The 22,935-nt window shown below is 52.3% G+C and overlaps 1 protein-coding gene across 1 annotated transcript in view; it reads left to right on the top strand.

Moving 5' to 3' along the window:
* The window catches only part of SRCIN1 (SRC kinase signaling inhibitor 1), a 204,993-nt gene that overhangs the window by 7,170 nt on the left and 174,888 nt on the right, over positions 1–22,935 (top strand). The window contains exon 2 of the mRNA XM_084615769.1: positions 18,086–18,177. Within this exon, the coding sequence (XP_084471895.1) occupies positions 18,093–18,177 (85 nt within the window). The 5' untranslated portion in view covers positions 18,086–18,092. The remainder of the gene's footprint in view (positions 1–18,085; positions 18,178–22,935) is intronic.

Below are 22,935 nucleotides of genomic sequence, written 5' to 3'. Positions count from 1 at the left end.
AAGTGTCCTTACCTTGGAGGGGTGGCACCACGTCAGGAATGGAGGAGACTGGCCGGAAGAATCCGAAGCAGGGAACCTTAATGTGGCCCAGGCACCTGGGTGGATTTAAAATAGCAAACGGTGTTTTATTCAATTCCTCTCCTGTGGCAAAGATCTCCAAAGAAAGTGCTCGTTACGGCAGTCCCGACGATTTTGTCAGATGACTCGCAGGTCATGGAAACCGGGTCAGAGCGTTGCCTGGGGAGCAACAATACTGTATAGCCCTGGTCCTCGGTGCAGAGTGAGCCATCGACGGCAGGTCTCGAGAACCATGTGCCAGAGCCCAGTGGAACAGAGAGTTGTCTCGTTTGGGCTGGTGACGGTGTAGATTTCAGCAGGTTCTTTTTATTCCTTGTAACTTTAATTTTTTTTCTTCGTTAATCTCCTGCTGCTGAAAGGTGACAGCCTGGTGGTACTGGGGATTGAGTCCCTGGTTTAGCCCTATAGCTGGCAACAGCAGTGAGAGCTCCCCTGGGGGGCTGCACCGCATGGAGCTCAGGTTCTTTGTCCCATTCGGTCATGGGCCTCTCAGCCAATCGGCGCTTCTCTGCTCGGGAGTGCACTGAGACCCAACAAACTCATTTCACACAGGCCGCCCCACAGCCGTTGGATAGCTCTGCCTTCTAGCCTGAGCTGGGCTGGGTTGGGCCCCTTGATTTGCACCTGAAAAGCCTGATAGCTCATTATTAACCCTGTGAAGTCGATTAGTCTATTCCCCCCCCCCCTTTACAATCGGTCCCTGGAAGCTGTGACTCAAAAGGTTTCTATGGTGGGGAAGGTTTCAGTGCTGGGGGTCTGCCCTGTGTCCCTGAATCGGAACGCAAATGGAATCTGCTCAGTCCTCAAGGTAGCCTGGGGACCTGTGTGCGGACTCGCAGGCATTGTGCGTCTCTAGGCTGTCAGCTCTCTGGGGTGAGAACTGTCTCTTTGTTCTGGGCTTGTACAGCGCCTAGTGCCCTGGGACCTGATCCATGCCTGGGCTCCTTGGTGCTACTGCAACATAAATAATAAAAAACTTGAAATCCGTGATGCTCCGGTCTAATCTTTAAGCCCAACCCAGACTCGAACCAGACCCAAGCCCACCCAGCCTGACCTGAGTGGGTCGAGTCATTTTCCAAACTGATCCCAGACCTGCCCCTGAACCTGAGTCAGGGCCGCCACTGCCCCCTGGCCACGGGGTTGTATGTCCTGCTTTTGACAGGCCCCCCGCGCCACGCCACGTGTGTGCCACGCAGGAAGGGACGCTGGCCCTCTCCGTCTGCTGCACACACAGCACCGTGCCAGCGAGGTGGTGGCAGCCGGCAGGAACAGGTCACACAGCCCCCACCGCAGCAACCCCATTGCCGGGAGGAGGAGGGGCGACTCTGAGACAGCTGGATTGTTTTCTGACCCACCCTGAACCCGACGCTTGGGGTCAGGTTGGGTTGCAGGGCTTTAATGCAAAGCAGTTGTCCTCCCAAGAGCTCCCTCTACTGGCTCTGATGCTATTTGACTGATTGTGTTGCAACAGTACCCGTGAGCCCTACCCATGGACTCAATTGCGCTAGGTGCTGTACGCACACCGAACAGAGGGTCCCTGCCTCAGAGAGCTTCCAAATGAAGTAATGAAAAAGGCTCCAACCTGCCTGCCTCCTGCATAAGACCTGCCTCCCCTTTTGCAAACCCTGCTTGAGTTACGTTGGCTTTTCTTTTGTATAAGTAGGGTCTGTCGCTGTCTCCGTATTCTAGCATAGGTTGCAATGGCAGATGTTGTTGCTAGATATAAGAACGCCTGAGCTGCCTCCTTCCTTGCTTCAGTTATTAGAGGAAACAAACTTTCATTTTAAGCAGCGACCGCAGCCAGCATTTAATTAGCTGTGGCTGGCAAGCCAGATCCTGATACGATCGCATTCAAGAGGAAGGTGATTGGCATTTCTATCCTAATGGCATCTTATCAAGGAGGCCTGTGCATCTGGAAAATGTGCAGGGAGCGCAGTTTAGGGTCAGCGGTGTCCTTATGCCAGCGCAGAGCCCTGCTGCAGGGTTTCTTCACTTGTCCTTTGTTTCTGAAGAGCTGTATTTGTATGTGACTGATGCTCTAGGAAGTGACGCAGTGAGTGCCGGATGGAGGCAGATAATGTACCTGCTTTCCCCTTGCTGCCAGTGCACCTCCAGTTTTGACCCACAGCACCCCCTGTTGTGCCAGTCCTGGAGCAGTGTCCGTGCGATGCACAATTAGCCTGCAGCTCCCAACCTCGTCCAGGCCTCTGTGTCTGCCCAGGCAGGGACTGAACCTGGTATCTTCAGTACCAAAAGCCCAGGCCTCCATCAGTTGTGGGAAAGGAGCAACTCCCTTAGTTGGTAGCAACCATAGGCTCTTATCCTCTATATGGACCAGTCACTAGAGGGTGGTATGACCCACTTGGCCAGTCTGTTAACAATGCACCTCAATCCTGACCTGCAGCACTTCCTGCTAGTCCATCTTCAGGCCTTCCTTGAGCAGAGCCTGTGAATCACTCTGACTGTGAAGTGACTTTCATAGATACAATAGCTCTCGAGTCCGCTCTAGATTGGGACCATCAAATCCTGCACTTCCCTTAAGCCTGCTTGCTCCCCACAACCCCAGCCTTGCACCCCAACCTTCTGCCTTCCCCCACTCCCTCCCTTTAGGGTGCAAGCTTTTCACCACGCACTTTCCAAATCCCAGGCATGATCCACTGGCCGCATCTATTTGGGCTGCTCTTGGTCACCCAAGCATTTCATCTCCTGGCACTGGTGCCATGTAATGCCCCTTCTGGCTCTGGGGGTTGGCGTGCCCCAAGTGCTCTGCTTTAGTTCCCCCTTGACTAAGCATTGGACTCTGCCTCAGCAGCCGTAGGTTCTATTCCCGGCTCTAACAATGACCTTGGGCAAGTCCCTTTCCCCGCCTGTAAAATAAGGATAACGAGCCAGACCTCCGCTGTAAAATGCTTTGCGATCTCCTGATGACCAGCATTCGAACAGAGTGGGGGGCTGTTCTTGTTAGTGACATACATTGCATTGAAGGTTGTGTTCACAGCCTCTGCGCTGACCAGCCCAGCTTCTATGGCCTGGGGTCTGTAAACCCTTGTCAGCTAATTCCCACCGGCTGCAGCAGCTCTGGCCCCCTAATGCGGTACTACAGAGGCTCAGAAATCCAGCTAATGGGCTGGAGCACAACCTGCTTCTGCTTTCAAGGTGTAATTTTCTAGCCATTTCCTGAGAGGCTGCAGCAGCTCGGGAAAGTGCAGTGGGAGAGAGTGCCGCTCAACCAGCCCCCTCCATGCTCACAGGGGCCTTGCAAATTCCCCCACAAAAGGACTCATTTACGTCCAACCGGCCTCCCCCGCCCATCTGTCCTCTTAAAATCCCACCAGCGTGCCTCTCCCGTCCCAGGGGAGCGAGGCCAATGCAAGGAAGCTGGAAAGCTTTGTTCACTGAAGGACGCAGGGGAAGTACCAGGAGCATAGGAGGGAGCTGCCCCCTAGCAGAGAGTGAAAGGGGATCATTTAACCCCACTACAATATCTCCATGTTGTTTCCCTGGTGGGAAGGCAGTGCTGCCTAACGTTAATGAGGAATCAAGGGCTCCTGGGTTCTAGTCCTCCTTCGCTATTGACTCGTCATGTGACCTTGGGCAAAGTCGCTGCACCTCCTTGTGTCTCGGTTTCCCCATATGCAAAAGGCGGATAATACCAGTCTCCTACAGGAAGCAGTGTCCTTAATTCAGGTCTGTGAAAGCGCTTTGGAAGTTTGAAGTAGGGCGACCAGATAGCAACAGCGAAAAAACAGGACAGGGGGTGGGGGGGTATTAGGTGAATATATAAGAAAAAGTCCCAAAAAGCAGGACATCTGGTCATCCTAGTTGGAAGTGTTGTTAGAGGCAGGGCCAGCCCTCTGTTTCCAAACGTTCCCAGAACCCAGCGGTGACTGGAAATCTGAACTCTGATCCAAATTCTCCAGTGGGCCCAGGAATACCTCTTTGATCCAGGGACATCCCCCTGAATATGGGGAGCTGTGCCCCGCTGGTATAAGATGCCTGTGAAGGTGGCATATTCTGCATCCTCTCTGACCCAGATTTCCAGTTTCTTCAGCTGTGGAAGTAGCCTCAGAACCTTCCCCTTTGAGAACTTTCCAGCTTCAAAATATTTCCCAATAGAGCCGCTATTTGGTACATGTGATTCTCCCCACTCCCCTGCTCCCCAGCCGGCCAAACTCCCCCATAGGAACTAGAGGCCGTGCTGGATGTCATGATGAGCAGCTGAGCAGGCACCCTTGCGGCCTGAGCCAGAGACGTGTCCGAAGGGTGTGTGCGTACCTGGGAAAACACAGGGGCTGATGCTTTCTGCTAGTGCCTGATGTGACTTCCTCTGCCTACCCAAAACGTGCCCTTACTTCAGTGTATAGGGATAAGGCAGGGAAGTCTTGAATCTCTCTATTTGTGTGGCTTAGTGCCTAGGCACCCCCGTCATGGACCAGGGCTCCAACGTGCTAGGGGCTGTACAAATACAGAACAAAAGAGCTTGCAATCTAAGTAACTGTTATGGCAGCACCGAGAGGCACCATCGTGCTTAACGCTGCACAGACCCCTTGTGAGAGACAGGCCCTGCCCCAAAGTGTTTACAGTCTAAGCAGACGAGACAGAGGAAAGGTGGGAGAACCATTATCCCAGAGGTAGTGGGGGAATGCTGGCACAGAGCGGTTAGGTGGTTTGCCCAAGGGGGATTTGGCAGAACTGGGATCTTCCAAGCCCCAGCCTAGTGCCTTCACCACAAGACCGGCCCGGTGCCCCAAACTGGCTCACAGGATGGACAGCGCTTGCTAAGCCCTGGGGGAAAGAGCTCTGGGCTAGTGCAGCCTTCACTGGCTGTAGCCAGAATTTGAATGTACTCTCCACAATTGCTGGCAGGAGTTCCTCTCCTCCAGTTCCATCCTAGTCCCCTCCCCGTCCATCCCATTTCTGCTCCTTGCATTCCACTGAAGCTGCCCTTGCCAAGGTCTCCAGTGACCTCTTCCCACCGAAGTCTCAGAACCCGTCCGCCACCTCTGACCCCGTCCCATGACCCATTTCTTGACATGTTTGTGATTCTGCCCTCTCCCAGTTCTCCTCCTAGCTCTCGAATCTCTCCCTCAGCATGGCCTTCGGAGGACCCTCCCCATCCCCCCCGCCAGCTTTCCGTGGGGCCTCTGCAGAGCTCCGTCCCTTCCTCTCCTTCCTTCTCCCCCCGGCCCGCACCTTTTCTCTGGGTAATCTCATTGGCAAACACAAATTCAACCCCCATCTCTATGCTGATGACTCACAGATCTATTTCTCTGCTCCAGACCTGCCTCCTTCCGCCCAGACTAAAATCTCAGCCTGCCTCTCTGGTATCCCCTGGCGGGTGTCTAGCCATCACTCAAGCTCAATGTGGCTAAAACAGAGATAACCTTCCCCCCTCCCTCTACCTCCTTTCTTGATCCCTGTGGACAGTACAGCTATCCTGCCTGTAAACTGGACATCATCTTTTGACTCAGACTCATAGGTGTGGACTTCATGGGTGCTCCAAGGCTGGAGCACCCATGGGGGGGAAAAAGGGTGGGTGCTGTAGCCCTCCATCAGCTCCCCCTCCCCCCACCAGCAAGCCCCACGGATCAGCACTCCCCCCCCCCCCCCAACGCCTCCCACCCACTGCAATCAGCTGTTTTGCAGCTTGTAGGAGGCTGGGAGGGAGTGGGGAGGAGCAAGGACGGGGCGCGCTTGGGGCAAAGAACAGGAAGAGGCAGGGCGGGGGTGGGGTCTTGGGGGAAGGGGTGGAGTGGGGGCAGGGTCTGGGGCAGAGCTGGGGGGGTCGAGCACCTCCTGGCATATTGGAAAGCTGGCACCTGTGCTCAAACTTCTCTCTCGGTCCTCCCATCCAGGCAATGTCTAAACTATTGCTGATTCTTTCTGCATAACGTTTGTAAGATGCGGCCTTCCCCACCCCTGCACACCGCTAAAGCTCCTGTCTAGCCACTCGCCATCTTGCATCTCAATTAGTGCAACATCCCGTTCTCTGGCCTTGACAAACAAAACCTTGCTGCGCTCCTCTCTGCGGAGCTCATTCTCCTAGCCCCTTGCTTTGACCATGTCGCCGCCCCCCTTCTTTGCATCCCTCCACTGGCTCCCCCATCTCTAGCTCATCAATATAAACTGCTTGTCTTTACTGTCAAGGCCCTTCACTGCCTCTTCCCACCCGACCGACCATCTCTCATTCACTATGGAGCTGTCGGCTCCTGCCTCCGACTGGCCCCTGCTGCTGCTGCTGGCCTCCACTTGGTAAACCACCCTACAAGCCCCTTTGTGCTTTCTCCCCATCTGCCCCTCACGCTTGGGAGGTGTTCCCCATATTCATCTGCAAAGCCTCCTCTTTCTCCTCCTTCAAATCCCTCCTCAAATCTCCCTTTGGCCGTGATGCCAACAAAAACCGGCTAGGCCACTGGTGAGCTGAGACCATTGCCCATCGCTCTCTTGCCTGATACTTCGATCGAAAGCTCCGAGGGGCAGGGATCCTCTCTTCGTTCTTTGTTTGTGCAGCGCCTGGCACAATGCAGGGCAGGTCCAGGACTGGGGCTACGGGAATACGAAGAATAATAAAGGAAGAGATTAGTTTAGCACGCAAATGCGCCACTCAGGCTGGGGAAGACTAAATATCATTTATTGATTCTGTCTTTCCCCGACCACAGCACATCGCAGGGGTGTCAGCATTAGCGATTGGACTAGCCAAGTCCCAAACAGCACCCACTGGCTGTCCCCTTACTAACGCTCTGTTCCTTCCTCTATCCCATTCATATAATCTCATGTTGCCACAATGGGCTAATCTGCTGTCGTCATTAGTGGCCCTTGCTAACACTACCTAGCTCGTGTGTGTGTGTGTGTACATACTTCAGCTATAATCCCCCAAACCCATAAAATAAACTCTGAGGGAAGAGGGAGAAGAAAACAACCCATCAAAAGCCCAGTGTACGGGTTGTCTGCACTGGAGTGAGGTGCCCACGGCTGGCCTGTGCCAAGTGACTCAGGCTTGCAAGGCTCAGGGGCTGTTCGGTTGCAGTGCGGCTGGACCTCTGGGACCCTTCCACCTCGCAGGGTCCTAGAGCCCAGGCTCCAGCCCAAGGCCAAACATCTACACTGCAGTTAAACAGCCCCACTGCAGCCCGAGTTGGCTGGCACGGACCAGCTGTGGGTTTTTCATTGCAGTGTGGACATACCTTAAGGGTATCTGACTAGCCTGTTACAGGAGGCTTCGAATAATCCTGGCTGGACAAAAGGGAGCTGCTCCCGGTGCTTTCCATCTCTTTGTTTCTGAAAGGGGGAGCAGCTGCTGGAGTTGGGTGAGCTCTGAGTTTGCAAGGGGATGCTTTAGAGGGAGGGTGAGTTTTGATAGAGCTGAGGTTATGGGTAGTGGTAAAATATAGGGCAGATCAGCTGACTTAACTGTGCTCCGTGCATTCCTAAGATGCCCTGCTCCCCAGTGGCCAGCCCTGGCTGGGCGGTCAGGGAAGGATTTACTGTCAGGCGAGGGGAGATTTCACCCATCTCTGCAATCAGCAAAGCCACTCCTTCTAACAAGAAAATCCTCTTAAAACTGCAGGAAGAAAGACAACCTTGTTAAGCAGCTGGGTTTCTTTGCTGTGCGTAGGACAGCCGCTGGGACAGCTCAGTTGGAAAGGGGGAGCCTAGGAACAAGGTGGAAGCAGAACTGAAATGTCCTGATTCTGCTAATGGCATGGAGGGAACTGGAGAGGGAGTGGAGAAGGCCCCGTTCAGGGAGCGGGCGGGGCGAGAGAGAGAGCCAAAAGGGGACTGGAGAAGGGCTGGAGACAGGCAAAACCATCAAGGGCTTCAGGAATCATGCCTGGACTCTCAATGCCTTGGGGCCTTGCCAGTCTGATCCCTGGCAGGGGGAAGCTGGTGTCAGCTGGCCATGAAGGTCTTGAGCAGAGGGAACTCAGCCACTGGGGTATGGGGTATCCTTGATGCTGATGTCCTGTGGCAGGGAGGGGAGCTTTTATCATGGAGCAGGGACTAGGCTGAGTCCAGCCAGGGATTGGGGACAGGGGGGAAACTAACTGGGCAGACCCTACCCTACTAGGGTGGCTTGTATTTTCCAGATGATTCAAGCTGCCTCCGTCTTGCCTATGCCAGAAGAGCGCAGACCAGGGCTGGCAGTTGGCTTCCTTTTGTACCTGCTCAGCACCATCTGTGGAGCTGAAGGAAGCCAAGCAAAGGCCAGGAGGCCTGAGCCTGCCCCTTTGACTTCTTGCTGGGCTGAGCAAAGGATCACAGGGAGCCCGCGTTCAACGGAGGGGGCTGGGGCTGGAGTATATGACCAGGGAGGGCCTGTGGAGGCCTGGAGGCTGGCCCCCAGCGAAAGTGGGTGATGTGCTCCTAGGGAATGTGGGTTTGCCCTGTGGCTGGGCAGGAGAGCTTGGGGCTAAGCCGACCGGAGTACAGAATGAGCCCTACCTGGGGCAATCAGGCACCCTCCCTAAGGAGCAGAAAGTGTCCATGGGGAAGAGGGAGGGACCAGGCTGACGTGGTGATAAAGCCCACCTGGGGAAGAGCTGGAGGGGGAGTTAGGTAGGGCATAGGAAGGAAAGCTTGGCCAGCCAGCTGGGGAAAGACCTTGTCTATGTAGGGAAGGGACTAGGAGAACCCGGCGGGACGTAAGAAGGCTTGAGGTAGGAAACAGCCCAGGGAAAACCACAGCCCAGGTGAAGGAGCAGGCCTAGCTGTGCAGTACAGGGCTCTGGGCTGGAACCCAGGCTAGAGAGTGGGACTGGGTTCCCCTACCAGGCCCAGGGATGGGGGTGTACAAGCCCATGGCAAGGGTTATTGAGCTCAGCAAGGGGGCTGTAGTCTGAGCTCCTAAGACAAGCTGGGGAAGGGCCCCAGAGAGCTTGGAAAGATTTTGATTTTGTTCGGGACTCTTAGTTTGGCTGACTGGGACTCTGGGAGGGGTGGACTTGGCATGGCGACCTGGCTGGCCGAGTGGCTGGAAGAACAACTGCTGTCGCTAGCTGAATTGGAGCAGCTTTCGTGTAAGGAGGGCAGCGTGCTCGGTGCAGGATGTTCCACAGCGTGCCCTGGGCTGCAGGAAATGATCCCCACGCTGCGCTGATGTGGAAAGGGAGTTTATTCCCTTGCCCAGGATCACACGCAAGGAGACAGCAGGAGAAATGGGGAGAGCCTAGGAGTCCAGCTTGCAATCACCCACCTCCCACTACTCCTCCAGACCACAGCTGCCTTGTGAGCAATTCTAGCTGTGCCCAATGGTCCCAGCCAGGGGACAGCTGGGAGAGCCCCAGTTTCTGGAGAACGGGTGAGAGTTTGACACCCCGCCGCCCCCTTACATAAGGAAGGATTTGCAGAGACGGATGAGGCCTTGGCGTCTGCATTATTGGGATGACCCATCCTCCCGGCACCGTGGAAGGAGCAGTGCGGTGTGGACTGAGTATGAGCTGGAAGCATTGGCATGAATAGTAAATCGAGCCACCAGTGTGAGCTGCATAGGCTGGGATTCCTCTCCTGGACCGCTTACAGAGTGGGTGGGGAGCAGGGATCCTGGGGTGGACCCCCTGAGTTCTCCTCAGGGCACTTGCTTTTCCAGCCCCCATGCTTTGGGAGAGGGACACTCCTGAGTTGGGACCAGAATCCAGGAATCCACCAAGTCCTCAAAGCACCTTATTCCCATTTTACTGATGAGGAAGCAGAGGCAGTGACTTGCATAAAGGCCACCCTCCTGCAGAGGCATGGCAGAAGCGAGATCTGAGGCCCAGGCCAGTGCCCCGTTGGTCGGTGGTACTTGTATTACCCCATCACGATAGCATCTGAATGCCTCATCTCACCGCAGCGAGGCCGGGCAGTGCTACCAGCTCCATTGTACTGACTGGGGAACTGAGGCGCTGAGAGACTAAGGGATTTGCCCAAGTTTGCAGAGGGAAGTTTGTGGCAGAGCAAGGAAATGAACTCGGGTCTTAACCTAGTGCCCTCAGCACTGGCCCGTCCTCCTCCATGTTAGCACGGAAGGCTACACCTATGAATCAGAGCAGCGGGTACATGGTGGTTCCCCCTCCCCATCTCCAAGGCACAGAGCATGTAAACTCCCACTGGCTTCAGGGGTAGCTGTGAGCCCTCAGCAGCTCCTCTAATCAGACCCACAGGATGGTGTCTGGTAGCGCTGTGGGTCTTGTTGCACGGTGGCCAAGGAAACCGTGGTATTGGTGCTAGTCTGAAGGTGAAGCCCATTAAACCCCCTCGGTGTGCTTGGGAGGGCCTAGTGGCTCTGAATTTTGATGTACCCGGATCCCTAGTGCCCCTGCTTCCAATCCTGGCTCAGCCCTTCCAAGGGGAGGGGAGGGGAGGAGGGAGGTTAGGCACCATGCAGCTGTCTGTGCTGTGTGAGACCTTCACAGCCAAAGTCCTGTCCCTTTGGCGTGGCTGTTCGAGAACGCAGGGCATGTTCCTTAAGAGGAGGGCTAGGAGCTGGCACCCCTAGCCTTCACTATGACCTTCCAATCCACTGCCTCCGAGCTGGGACTGGGGGGTGCTGTTGGGGCTGAGAGGTGCCTCTCGATACACACAGCAGGGAGATTTGAGACTTGAAGTGGCTCTCCAGCCATGTCTGTTCTGTTCTCCCTGGGCTCTTGGACTGTGCTCATCACCATCGTGTGCAAACACATCAAGCCACATGACTAATATTTGTAACTGCCTCCCAAATTCTGCATGCCCGTGTTTCCATGCTCTTTTGAAGGGGACTTTTCCAAGCAACCCCTTTGTCTTTCTGATATTTTAGTGGCTTAAAAAGGGAGGGGGAAAAATAATTATGCTCAGGAACCCTAAACAATCCCCTTCCAACCTCCTCCTTCTTTCTTTTCTCCCTCTGCTTCTGTCTCTCTCTCTCTCTCTCCATCCATCTGTCTCACCCTCCCTTCTGTTCCAATGTCCATACGTTCTGCATTAATGATTCGTAGCCCCCACAGAGTGAAACCTGGCTACTGGGTGATGAAAGATAATGCTGCCTTTCTAACCCACGGCTCACGTGAAGCCGAGATATTTACAACACATCCCACCCCTTCTCCCCTAAGCCTGTCTGTCACCCCTCGCCCCCAAAGAAACGAAAGGCAGTGTATAGCTAAGAGAGTAACAGCATGCTAATGTCAGTGAGCTAGGGCAAGTGCAGAGCATCAGTGCCCCAGATGCTGGGGATAGGCAGGATGAGGACTTGAGAGACACAAGTTCAAATCCCAGCTCTGCTGGGTGACCTTGGTCAAGTCACTTTGCCTTATCTGTAAAATGGGGATAAAAATACATCCCCTTGGTGTATTCAGATGGGAAGAGAGAGTGTAAACCCTTTGGAACAGGAAATGTGTCTAGTACAAGGGAGGCAGGGCTGATCTATTCTGGGAAGATGCTCCCATGATTAAAGCTATTACCAGCAGGAGAGTGAGTTTGTGCGTGTGTGTGGGGGGGGGGGGAGGTGAGAAAACCTGGATTTGTGTTGGAAATGGCCCACCTTGATTATCATACACATTGTAAGGAGAGTGGTCACTTTAGATAAGCTTCAGAGTAACAGCCCTGTTAGTCTGTATTCGCAAAAAGAAAAGGAGGACTTGTGGCACCTTAGAGACTAACCAATTTATCTGAGCATAAGCTTTCGTAAGCTACAGCTCAGCTGTAGCTCACGAAAAGGTGCCACAAGTACTCCTTTTCTTTTTTAGATAAGCTATTACCAGCAGGAGAGTGAGTTTGTGTGTATGTGGGGGGGGGGGGTGTGAGAAAACCTGGATTTGTGCTGGAAATGGCCCACCTTGATTATCATACACATTGTAAGGAGAGTGATCACTTTAGATAAGCTATTACCAGCAGGAGAGTGGGGTGGGAGGAGGTATTGTTTCATGGTCTCTGTGTATATAATAAGATCTTCTAAACTTTCCACAGTATGCATCCGATGAAGTGAGCTGTAGCTCACGAAAGCTTATGCTCAAATAAATTGGTTCGTCTCTAAGGTGCCACAAGTCCTCCTTTTCTTTTTCCATAATAGTTTATTTGCATTACCATGGCACCAAGCCATGGACCAGGACCCCATGGTGCCAGAAGCTGTACAAACACAAAACAAAAAGATGCATATATAAAGCATCCAAAGATTTGAAAGCACTTTACAGGCTGTAAGTGAGCCTCTCAACCTTTCCCTTAAGATCTGTGTTATTCTCCTATGGATGGTAAAGCTGAAGCATAGAGGTGCGGCGATTAATCCAAGGCCAGACACTGATTCATTGACAAAGATGGGAAGAGAACCCAGGAGTCCTGGCTCCCAGTTTCCTTGCTCTAACTGGTAAACCATGCAGCATGGTCTAAGGTCGGAGAAATGTACTGGCATGACTATACAAGTATAATTATACCAATATTACTCCTCTTCTCGTTTAGCGTATGCTACTTCCAGAGTGACAAACTAAACCAGAAAAAGTTCCTCATGTTCTGAAATAAGTGTCCACATGGGAAATTATAGCAGTATAACTATAGTGGTGTGAGTAATGCTGGTTAATTTCCCTGTCTAGAGAAGCCCTAAGTATGATTGTTGTTAGATAAGGGGCCTGACAAAACCCCTGGCTTGAAAGTCCAGAACTTTGGGTGTGTTTGGAAATCTGGGGTAGGATATGAATTTTCTCCATATCTAGATAATGAACTGAGGATCTAAAGTCCCATAAATATAGGGTTCAGAGTAACAGCCATGTTAGTCTGTATTTGCATTTGTATTTGTCTGTATTTGTGTTGGATATGGCCCACCTTGATTATCATACACATTGTAAGGAGAGCGGTCACTTTACATAAGCTATTACCAGCAGGAGAGTGAGTTTGTGTGTGTGTGTGGGGCGGGGGTGAGAAAACCTGGATTTGTGCTGGAAATGGCCTAACTTGATTATCATACACATTGTAAGGAGAGTGATCACTTTAGATAAGCTATCACCAGCAGGAGAGTGGGGTGGGAGGAGGTATTTTTTCATGCTTTGTGTGTATATAATAAGATCTTCTAAACTTTCCACAGTATGCATCCGATGAAGTGAGCTGTAGCTCACGAAAGCTTATGCTCAAATAAATTGGTTAGTCTCTAAGGTGCCACAAGTACTCCTTTTCTTTTTATAAATATAGGGCTTTTCCACATTAGGGTCGGCATTTTTGCCGTTTCAGCCCTTCTCTTGCTGCGTGTTAATACCGGAGAGAAATTATATGAACGTGCCAAGTGAAGGCTGCAGACTTAGACGCTTTGAGATGCAAAACCAATCCTGCCCCTCCTCTGAGCCAGTCCTGGTTCCTAATGCCCCTATGTCCCTCCCCCAGCCCCAACCCAACACTGAGCGCTTTCTAGCTGCTCTCAGGTTCCTTGTCCTGCCGTGACCCACTTGTGCTGCCTGGTGCCCTGGATACCTTTGCTCGCTCCGTGCACCAGGGTAAAACCTCAGTAGGGATGGAAGTCTGCGTGCTAATCTGGAATTTGATGTGCAGCACAGGTCAGTGACTTTTTTTTTTTTTGAAGAGGACAGGGTTGTAATGGCCTCGATCATTGTACTCGTGTTTTGTCTCCTGCTGCTGCCTCTCTCCGAGCTACGGATCTGGGTTTGCAGTGCTTCCACCAGCTCCGATTGCTGAGGGAGCTCTCTCTGCCTCCCTCATTCTCTCTCCTCTGTACAATTCAATTCATTTCGCCTACAGGCCTCGCAGAGAGCTGGGGTGTGGGGCGGGGGGCGGCGAGTAATGTTCTTTCCGAGCTTGCTGTGTACATGTGAGCCTCTCCAGCTCTGCTGCTCCCAGTGGAAATCAGACATGTGGACAGGCTTGGAGGTGGACTGTTGGCTTCCCTGAGCATTCCAGATGGGGAGGGACAGCAAGAAAGCAGTCGGTCCCTTTGTGAGACAATACAATCTATCTGAATGCGATAGCCCTGGCTATCAACATCTGCCAATACATGTATTATTTAACCGTTATTACGCCTTCCCCAGTTGCTGAGGAAAATACACTGTGGTGTCCTCCCATACTCAACCCAGTATGGAGCTGGCGGCATAATCTGTTCAGGGTTTGCAACGTTTTCCATTTTCTAGTCTGTACATTCAGCTCAGTTTCTACAGCAGTGATGTCCGTTTACCTCCCCGCAGCACTTTGTGCAGGAGGAAGGGCTTTCTTGAGGTTAAAGCCAATGATTTGGAGTCCTGGGTGCTATTCCTGTCTTTGCCACCGAGTCTGTGATCTTGTCCTCCGTCCCCTGCTCTGTGCTTCAGTTTCCGCAGGTAGCCTGGGGGGGCGAATCAGAACGTCACCCCTCAGGAGTTGAGGCTAAACTAGCTGAAACTTGTTGAGATCCTGTCTGATAGGAGGGGCTATTGAAAAGCCAACGCTTCTAGGCCAGATCCTGCCTCTTTTGTCAGGGGGACTGCTTGCACGGTATGGGTCCACTCAGCCTGAGTAAGTGGGGAAGAATCTGGCCCTGTGTGTTAGAACTTCAGTCAGCATATGGTGCTTTGCCCTGGATGTTGGCAATGAAAGGACCTCTCTTAGGTCAGTGGCTCTCAATCTTTCCAGAGTACTGTACCCCTTTCAGGAGTCTGATTTGTCTTGCCTACCACCTCACTTAAAAACTACTGGCTTAAGTCTGTATTTTTAGGTCTGATTTTGTGTCACAGCCACACTAGTACTGAAAAATTGCTGACTTTCTCACTTTTACCGTATAATTATAAAATAAACCAATTGGACTATAAATATTTTACTTGCATTCAGTGTAGGGTATACAGAGCAGTATAAACAAGTCACTGTGTGTGAAATTTTAGTTTGTACAGACTTCTCTAGGGCTTTTTATGTAGTCTGTTGTAAAACTAGGCAAATATCTAGATGAGTTGCTGTACCCCCGGAAGACCTCTGTGTACCCCTAGGGGGATGCGTATCCCTGGTTGAGAACCACTGCCTTAGGTCTTTCAGACTGCGAATTCTCCCTTCTTAGAGGATGGGGGAGGGTAAGATGATGAACTTCCTGAAGTAAAGAAGCAGGTGGATTTCAGGAGTGTGTGCATGCTGAGTGGACAAATGTGCAAATCTCCTTGGGGAGTGTATGGGGTGTATATGTGGCTGGGTGTATCCGTGAATGTTGGGGGGGGGAATTGGGTGCATTGTGTAACTGGAAGTGTGTGTGTGTGTACAGGGAGATTGGGGGGGATGGGGCTGTGCTCGTGGGTAAGCGCTTGTTCACAGGGGGACAGATGTGTGTGGGATGTGTGTGTGTGTGTATGTGAAACTATATATAAAAACATGAGCAAAGCAGATTTGGGTGCTTCAGAAACTCAGAGATCTTTCAGCAAGAAAGTTTGAGAGGAGGTGACTGCGAAGCCAAAATGGGGAGGGGGTGGGGGGAATTGAGAGGTTCTGGCTGTGGAGAAAGACTAGTAGGTCAAGGGAGGCCATTTCACTTGTGACATACTCCTGCCGAGGTGAGAGGCCACACACATGTAAATAATGTGTATTTCAGTAGCGCCTTCAGGCCCCAGTGCGGGATCAGGGCCCCATTGCTCTAGGTACTGTGCTCCTAACAGAAAGAGTCCTTCTCCCCCAAAGAGCTTATCATATAAGGGCAAGGTCTAGTGGGCAGGGCATCAGGACACCTGGTTCTGTTCCCTCAGCTGCCACAGACCTGCGGGGTGTCCTTGGATGACTCCCTTCTTCTCTGTGCCTAGTTCTCCTCCCACTGTCTGCCTGGTCTAATTAGGTTCTTGGCTCTCCTGTGCGTGGGGGTCTCCCTGTGTGTACATGTAGGGCCTGGGGTCGCAGTTACAGGTGGGCTGCCAGACCTACTGTAATACAAAGCATAAGGGAGGGTAATACTATGGGCGAGGACGTAAGCAACTGGCCCACTCTGCCACCCCGCCCCCTTGCTGCTAGCTAATACTCTGACTTCTCACACGTATTTATGCCTTTTTAAATATTTTCTTATATATATATATATTTACCTTTAAAAGGTGGCAGCATTTCAGCAAGGGGCACAGACAAGTAGGAACGTAAGCCAGATCCTTCACGATATTTAGGTGCTGAACTCCCATTGATTTAAACATCTCAATACCTTTTTGAGAGTTTGAGCCTCCGTGCCCTTTAACTCAGAGAACAGGATGTTGGTGGTAGGGAAGGGATTGCATGCTGATTCCCTGGTATGGCTTTTACACACCCCAGCCCCGCTATGTTAAGGGAACACGAGCATCCCTCAGTGAAACAAGAACGTGTCCCTAGGTGGCACAATCAAAGCTGGTCAGAGGAAATCTTTTTTTTCATATGTGCATAAACGGCAGAACTCACTGCCCCGGGAAGTCCTGGTGGCCAACAATGTGCCAAGATATAAGACGGGATCAGGCATTTAGAAGGATAACAAGGCTACCCAGAATTGTTGCTACATACATTTTGGAAGGGACATTAAACCTCATGGTTCAGGGGTTAAGCAAATCTCTAACTACAGGAGATCAGGATGAGACCTAATATAGGAGACAGATTATCCCATAGCTGCTACTGCAGGGTTCTTACATCTTCTTCTGAAGCAGCTGGTGCTGACCACTGTCAGGGACGGGATACTGGGCTAGCAGGAGGGGATCTTGGCTCTGATCCAGTTGGGCAATTCCTGTGTTCCTATCAGCGGGTGGGAACTGGCTGGCTCAAGGAATGAGTGGTGGAATAATGGAGCTTTTTACTTCTGGTTTGACTCCAGCCCAGGTGGGGAGAGTCCGTGCATCCGGCGGCTGAGAAGAGCTGATGGGTCTCTAACCAGATGCTCCTGGGCACCAGCCCATTACATCCTTGCGGCTGGTGCTCTTCAGCCCCTGGGTCAGCAGTCTGAGCGGGGAGAGGTTCTGGACTGAATGCACCCTGGCTCAGCTCACTTCTTGGCCATGGAGGAGGCCGCCCTGGGACAGGGCGGAGGGTGCTGGGAGGGAGGCTTGCATGGCTGGCTCTGGATTAGCTAGAACAGATGGGCCTCCCAGAGGTGTGCTGCTTTACCTGCCGGGGACACTCGGCCTCTGGCACACTCTAGGACCACCGCTCCCCCCAGCTCCCCCTCCCCCTAGCCTTCTCCCTAGGTGCCCCCACCCAGCTACCGCAGGTTGAAACCAACCTGCCCTTCCCACGTCGCCCATGGCAAGAGGGCCCTTTCTGGGTGGGAGGGTGGGGGGCCTCTGGTGTGAAATTGTTCTAGGTTGTGAGATAGCCGGGGCAGGGCCTGTGAGTGTCTAGTGCAATGGGGGGGCCTCAAGTGCTGCCACAGTAGAAATAATTAGTAACTCATCCATAGATCTCTTGTTGCTCTCTCAGTTGTGCTCTGCCCCAGAGGTGGCTGCATTTCAGTGGGAGTAATCTCTTTTGCGGGGTTTGTTGTGAGGCGTAATTAATGACCGAAAAGTACTTTGAGAACCTCAGATTAAAGGCACCATAAAAAGAGCCAAGTTTTACAATGAACTGGTGGGTACATGTCTCACCGCCATCCTCTGTTGGATGCAATTGGAATTGCTCAGCTGTGTATCACATGCCCTATACAGCCGAGGGCGAGTCGCCTTTAGCTTAGGTGTCTGGGGCTTGTGCTTTTCAAGCAGGAGGATCTGGAGTCTGTCCCCATGGTGACTACAAAATTCTGTATTCGAGAGGGTCGGTGGCTGTAAAAGTGGGCACGTGCCCTGGCAGCAATCCCTCTCTGGCCCTGGCAACCTAGAGCTCCAGACAACCGTGCCGTGAAAGCTGAGCCCTCACCCTCTCTCCAATTATTGATCCCTTGTTTCCTCTGTGGTTTGACTTGTCCTAAAATGTGCTTTTGCAGCACCCTGCCCCCTCCTTTGCGTTCTCGCACGTGAGCCACCCACCCCGCTCCCCACCCTCCCCAGTCGGGCAGCTCCTCTTTCATTTGTGCGCTCTCCCGTTTTCCCAGGGCTGTTACCTGATACGTGTAGTAGCTCCACCCTGTTCAGAATAGCAAACACCGTCTGCACCCAGCTTACCCTGGCTCCTAAAATTACAGGTGCTAGATGCTGAGACCACAGCTCCTCCTTCGGCCCTGCCACCGATCCCGGGAGCAGCCCAGAACTGGGTCAGTCCTCGACCTTTCAGCTGGTGAGTAAATCGCTTGCTTATTAGGGCCTGGTTCAGAACAAAGGGGGGTGGGAAGGGAAGGTGTTGAGATGAATGCAGGCAGCCAAGAATGGCTGGGGGGTCCCTATGTTGGCTGGAAGGTGAAGTTGGTGGTATCTGGTGGGTTGTGGGAGATGGAAAGGTGAAACCAGCTGTACCTGTGTTGGCTGGAAGGTGAAGCCAGGGGTACCTGTGTTATGGGCAGGCTGTGGGGGCGGGGAGCATGAGGATAGGTGTCTGGGGGACTCCCTAAGAAAAATGGGAAAAGTTTGGAGTCCGTTTTTCTCCTCTGTTTGTCTGAAGGGAAGCTGGTCCCAGCTCTCCCCAACAGGGGTGATGGTGGCCCACCTTTTGGTCCCACCGTTTGATTAAAATGAAAAAGCTGTCTGGGTGAGGCTCTTGCGGGGAAGGGGGAAAGTCCATTTAGTTGCCTGAACTGGAAAAGGTTTCTCCATTTTCTCCTTCCTCTCCTCTCCTGTGAGACAGGCTTCCAAACCCGACACACAAAGGGTCTTTTCTGGGTACTTCCCTTTCTGCCGGCAGCAGAGGCTTTTCCATCCTCTGGAGTGTTGCCACGCCATAGAATTTTAGCACCGTATTTGCTTTCTTAAAGCCCCAGCTCCAGGAGTCATGTGGCTTTGTGAGACTCTCAGCTTTAATTTTTATTATTATTTTTTTTAAAAAGAATGTTTCTACCCATCATAGCAGCAGGAAAAGCTTGGCAATGTGACACCTGAAGGCTCAGAAATGAGGCAGATAAAAACGTGTTAGTTAATTGCCTTTAAAAAACATGAGGTTTTGTTTTTTTTTAAATCTTGCAATTGGGGCCTGACTCCTATTTTTTGAGCCTTTAGGGGTAGCAATACTGCACCTCAGCCATCGCAGCTAGGTTGGTCGTATCTGCACAGAGGCCCAAGACTGGCTTGGAAAATGGGAACTCCCCTTGTAATTCCTAGCTGTGCCTGCCAGAAAAGGCATGGTATCAAGGCCCTTGTGCTGTGGCTGGTCCGTTCCGTACCAATCGGTGCATCAAGTCAGTCCAGTGTTTTCATCAGCAGTCACTTCACTCAAACATGCTTTTAATGGCTTTTTGAAAGGAAAAGAGTGCCTCGTGGTATCTGTGCATAGGGTTATTAGAAGGAGACCAGCGTAGGTCCATAACCTCTCTGCTGATGAGGATAAAGTGCTTGTTTAATACACTTTAGCTTTCAAATATTTCTCCTTAATGCGTGTTTGAAATGACTTGAGCTCAGAAAGGAATATGGAACTTGTTATAAAATAAGCATGCAGATTGGACTGTATTTCAGTCCCAATGTGGAGTTCATTTAGATACCTTCGCCGCTTCTCTTGGATTGCTACAATTAAATCGCCTGTCTTTTTTGATGCTGAAGAGTCTTGGAACTTTCAGCTGGCCTTTCTCCCCTCCACCGTGGAGGGTGGCCCCATCACATCTCCAGGGGCTCAGGGCTGAGGGTTTTTTTGGTGGAAGCCACCAGTAACTATGCTGGGTTCTCGTATGCAGACTCTAAGAGAAGCCATGTCCGCCGCATCCAAGAACCCTGGATGGTGCCGGCTGTCATGAGGCAGTGTGAACGGAGCAATAAAAGGTTGTTACAAGGGGGAGCAAGAAGAATTGTTCTTCTTAACCTCTGAGGACAGGACAAGAAGCAATGGGCTTAAATTGCAGCAAGGAAGATTTAGGTTGGACGTTAGGAAAAACTTCCTACCTGTCAGGGTGGTTCAGCACTGGAATAAATTGCCCAGGGAGGTTGTGGAATCTCCATCTTTGGAGATTTTTAAGAGCAGGTTAGACAAACACCTGTCAAGGATGGTCTAGATAATACTTAGTCCTGCCATGAGTGCAGGGGACTGGACTGGATGACCTCTCGAGGTCCCTTCCAGTCCTATGATTCAATGGACTATGACTCAGGAGACCTGGTTTCTATTCCTGGCCCTGCCACTGCCTGTTGTGTGACTGTGGGCAAGTCGCATCCCCTCTCTGTCCCTCAGTCTTCCCATCTGTAAAATGGGGATAATGGTACTGACGTCCTTTTGTGAAGTACATTGCGATCTACTGATGGAAAACAATGCTGTAGAAGAGCTAGGGGGGGTGGTGGTGGTTGTTGTCTGGGCGCAGGAGTATTACAGAAGGTTCAGTGAATAATATTCTTTAGTTTCTTGGTGACACAAGGTGACTGTAACAGTTCTGAGTGTTACTGTATGAGCATTTAGTCTTAAGGTACCTACGTTACCCTCTCATGCGACCCTGATTAATATCACCGATGACATGAGTGGAGCAGAGTCAGTTTATTCATCAAGAGATTTGTCTGTAACCTGACCCACTATATATCTTAACAAAGTTTTGACATGGTTGGAAGTCTGTGTTTGGGACCAGGAGCTGGGAGGGGCTGTGTTGGGACTAAGAAGCATCAGCTCAGCTATGTGTGGGAGTTATTACAACACCCGCCAGACTTACCCCTAACTCTCAGCAGCATTTCCAGCTGCTTTATTTTATGGATGCCCCGACCATGCCAAAATGCCTCTAAACCCTCGTAGACGGAGCTGGGTTTTGAGTTGCTGATGAGGGAGTAGTTTTTGGCCAGGCTTGTAAATTTCTCCCTGATTGTCTGTGAAATGCAAACCTCCCTGGGAAAGTTGGCCACAGGCCGGGCTTGCTGCATGTTTGCTTTGTGTTCCATCTGGGTATGATGCATCCCATGGGACCCCTCTCCCCAGTGCCCCCAGAGGGTAGGAGTCTGCCCCAAAGGGCGCTCCCTGCCCCACAGACATTCAGAGACACCCACTCAGACTCAGCCCCTAGCACAGCCAGCTAACACCAGACCGTGGCCGCCTCCTGCACATTTGGTGCGGGTGCGGCCAAATGGCATTTCAAGCCTCTCAGAGAATCCTGGCGTGGGGATTCAGTGGCCGACGGCGTGAGCTTCTTGGCCAGGATCATGCAACATTGGCGAGAGAGGCGTCTGAAGTTGGAGGCTTTGCTCAGGGTTCAGTATATGCCACCCCGGCCCCTCTCATCCCCAGGCAGCCTCCGTGGGATTTGGGGAATCTCAGACCTTGCCAAGTTTTCTTTTTTGGGGGGTGGGTTGGAGGGTCAGAACTTGCAATTAAATGATAGATTTTTAAGGCAGGAAGGGACCATTAATTCATCTAGTCTGACCTCCTGTACAGCACAGGCCAGAGAATCTCACCCGCTGATGCCAGGATTGAGCCAGTTCACGTATATTCCAAATCTGGGGGTTGTTCTTCAATTTCAGCAGCAACTCGGGTCTGTCTTTCCTTCCCCTTTCTCATTCTCTCTCCCCATCTGTTTTTCCACCTCTTCCTTTTTTCATTCTCTCCCCCACCCCCCTCAGCCGCAAACACCCCCCTGCCCTGTGGTGCTGAAACTCTGCATCCCCTGCTGCCTTGTAAGAGCCGGTCTCTTGGGGGCAGGGAGCAATTGCAGGTTAATGAAGCTGGCATGGGTGCAAAGGAGAGAGCCTCCCAGCCATGGCTGGGTAGGAAACGAGCGCCCGTAGCTATAGGGCCATTGTCCCATTAAGATAACAGGTGCCCAAGCCTGAGCTGTCTATGCTAACCTCCCCCTCCCACCCTTCCCGACAGCCAAGCCCCACAGCACTCTGCAGTGGGGCATTTCTCTGTCAGGACTCGCACATCAGCTCAATCAAGATGCACTTCAGTGGAGCTGGAAAAGGCTTCAGCCCCTCAGAGGTTCTCCTAATGGAGCCAGAGATTTCACTCTCTCTGTGCCCACTGGGCACTCGCTCTCCTGACTGAGCGGCTAATACATCCCCATCGCGGGAAGATTCCTCCAGCCGGGGGAGCGCAGGGGCTCCTCCCAGGCATGCACGGGAGCTGGTCCGCAGCTGGGAGCCCATCCGCAGCGCTGGCTGGCACGGGGAAAGCTGCTCTGGTTTATGCAGGTAAGGGTGTTGGTACTCAGACAGCTTCTCCCCTCCTTGCTCTCCCTTGTGACAAGTGTGGGCTGGGGGGAGCCCCTGGCTCCAGCAATCCCAGCGGCATCCGTCCAGCAGCACCGGCTGTTGGGGAGCTCCCAGCTCAGCAGGGGTCGCCTCTGGAGGATGGTGGCATGGGGAAACAATCTCGGCTACCCCAGTCCTGCCCTGGCTATCTAGCAGGGTCACAGGAGTGATTATTGAATGTTCTTGTGCTCTCAGAGGTGGTCTTTCGTTGATTTCCTTTTGGAGAGGCAATGCGACCTAGTGGGTAGGGTGCTGGAGTGGAATCAGCAGAGCTGGGTTCTTTCCGGGCTCTGGGGCAAGTCATTTCATTGGTTCCCCTGCCCGCCTCTTTATCTGTCTCCAGTGCTTAATTTGTAAGGAACGTGGTGCTGGGGCTCAAGCATTTTTGTGTGTTTTTACCTTCATAACTGATGTGGCAAGCCTAGCGGTGCCGGAGCTCCACCCTGGCCCAAATTAAGCACTGCCTGTCTCCTCTCTTTCGATCGTAAGCTCTTCAGGGCCAGGGGTGTGCCTGGCTAGGCCCAACACCTGCCACCACGCTGCCCCAATCTCATTTGGGGGTTCTAGGTGTGACTGTAATGTTCTGAATAATTATTGTGTATATCAGTTCCCATCTGCCCCCCGGGGCAGGGGGGCATTCATGGTGGCTTATGCAGGCAGTGTGCAATGGCCAGATGACGGACAGGCCATCTCTGAGACATAACTGACAGCTGTCAATACTATCCGGGGAAGCGAT

The sequence above is a fragment of the Lepidochelys olivacea genome (genome assembly GCF_965140295.1).
Source record: "Lepidochelys olivacea isolate rLepOli2 genome assembly, chromosome: 27".
Classification (NCBI taxonomy): Eukaryota; Metazoa; Chordata; order Testudines; family Cheloniidae; genus Lepidochelys; species Lepidochelys olivacea.
The sequence above is the reverse complement of the archived record's forward strand: the minus strand, read 5'-3'. Positions and strand labels throughout refer to the sequence as shown.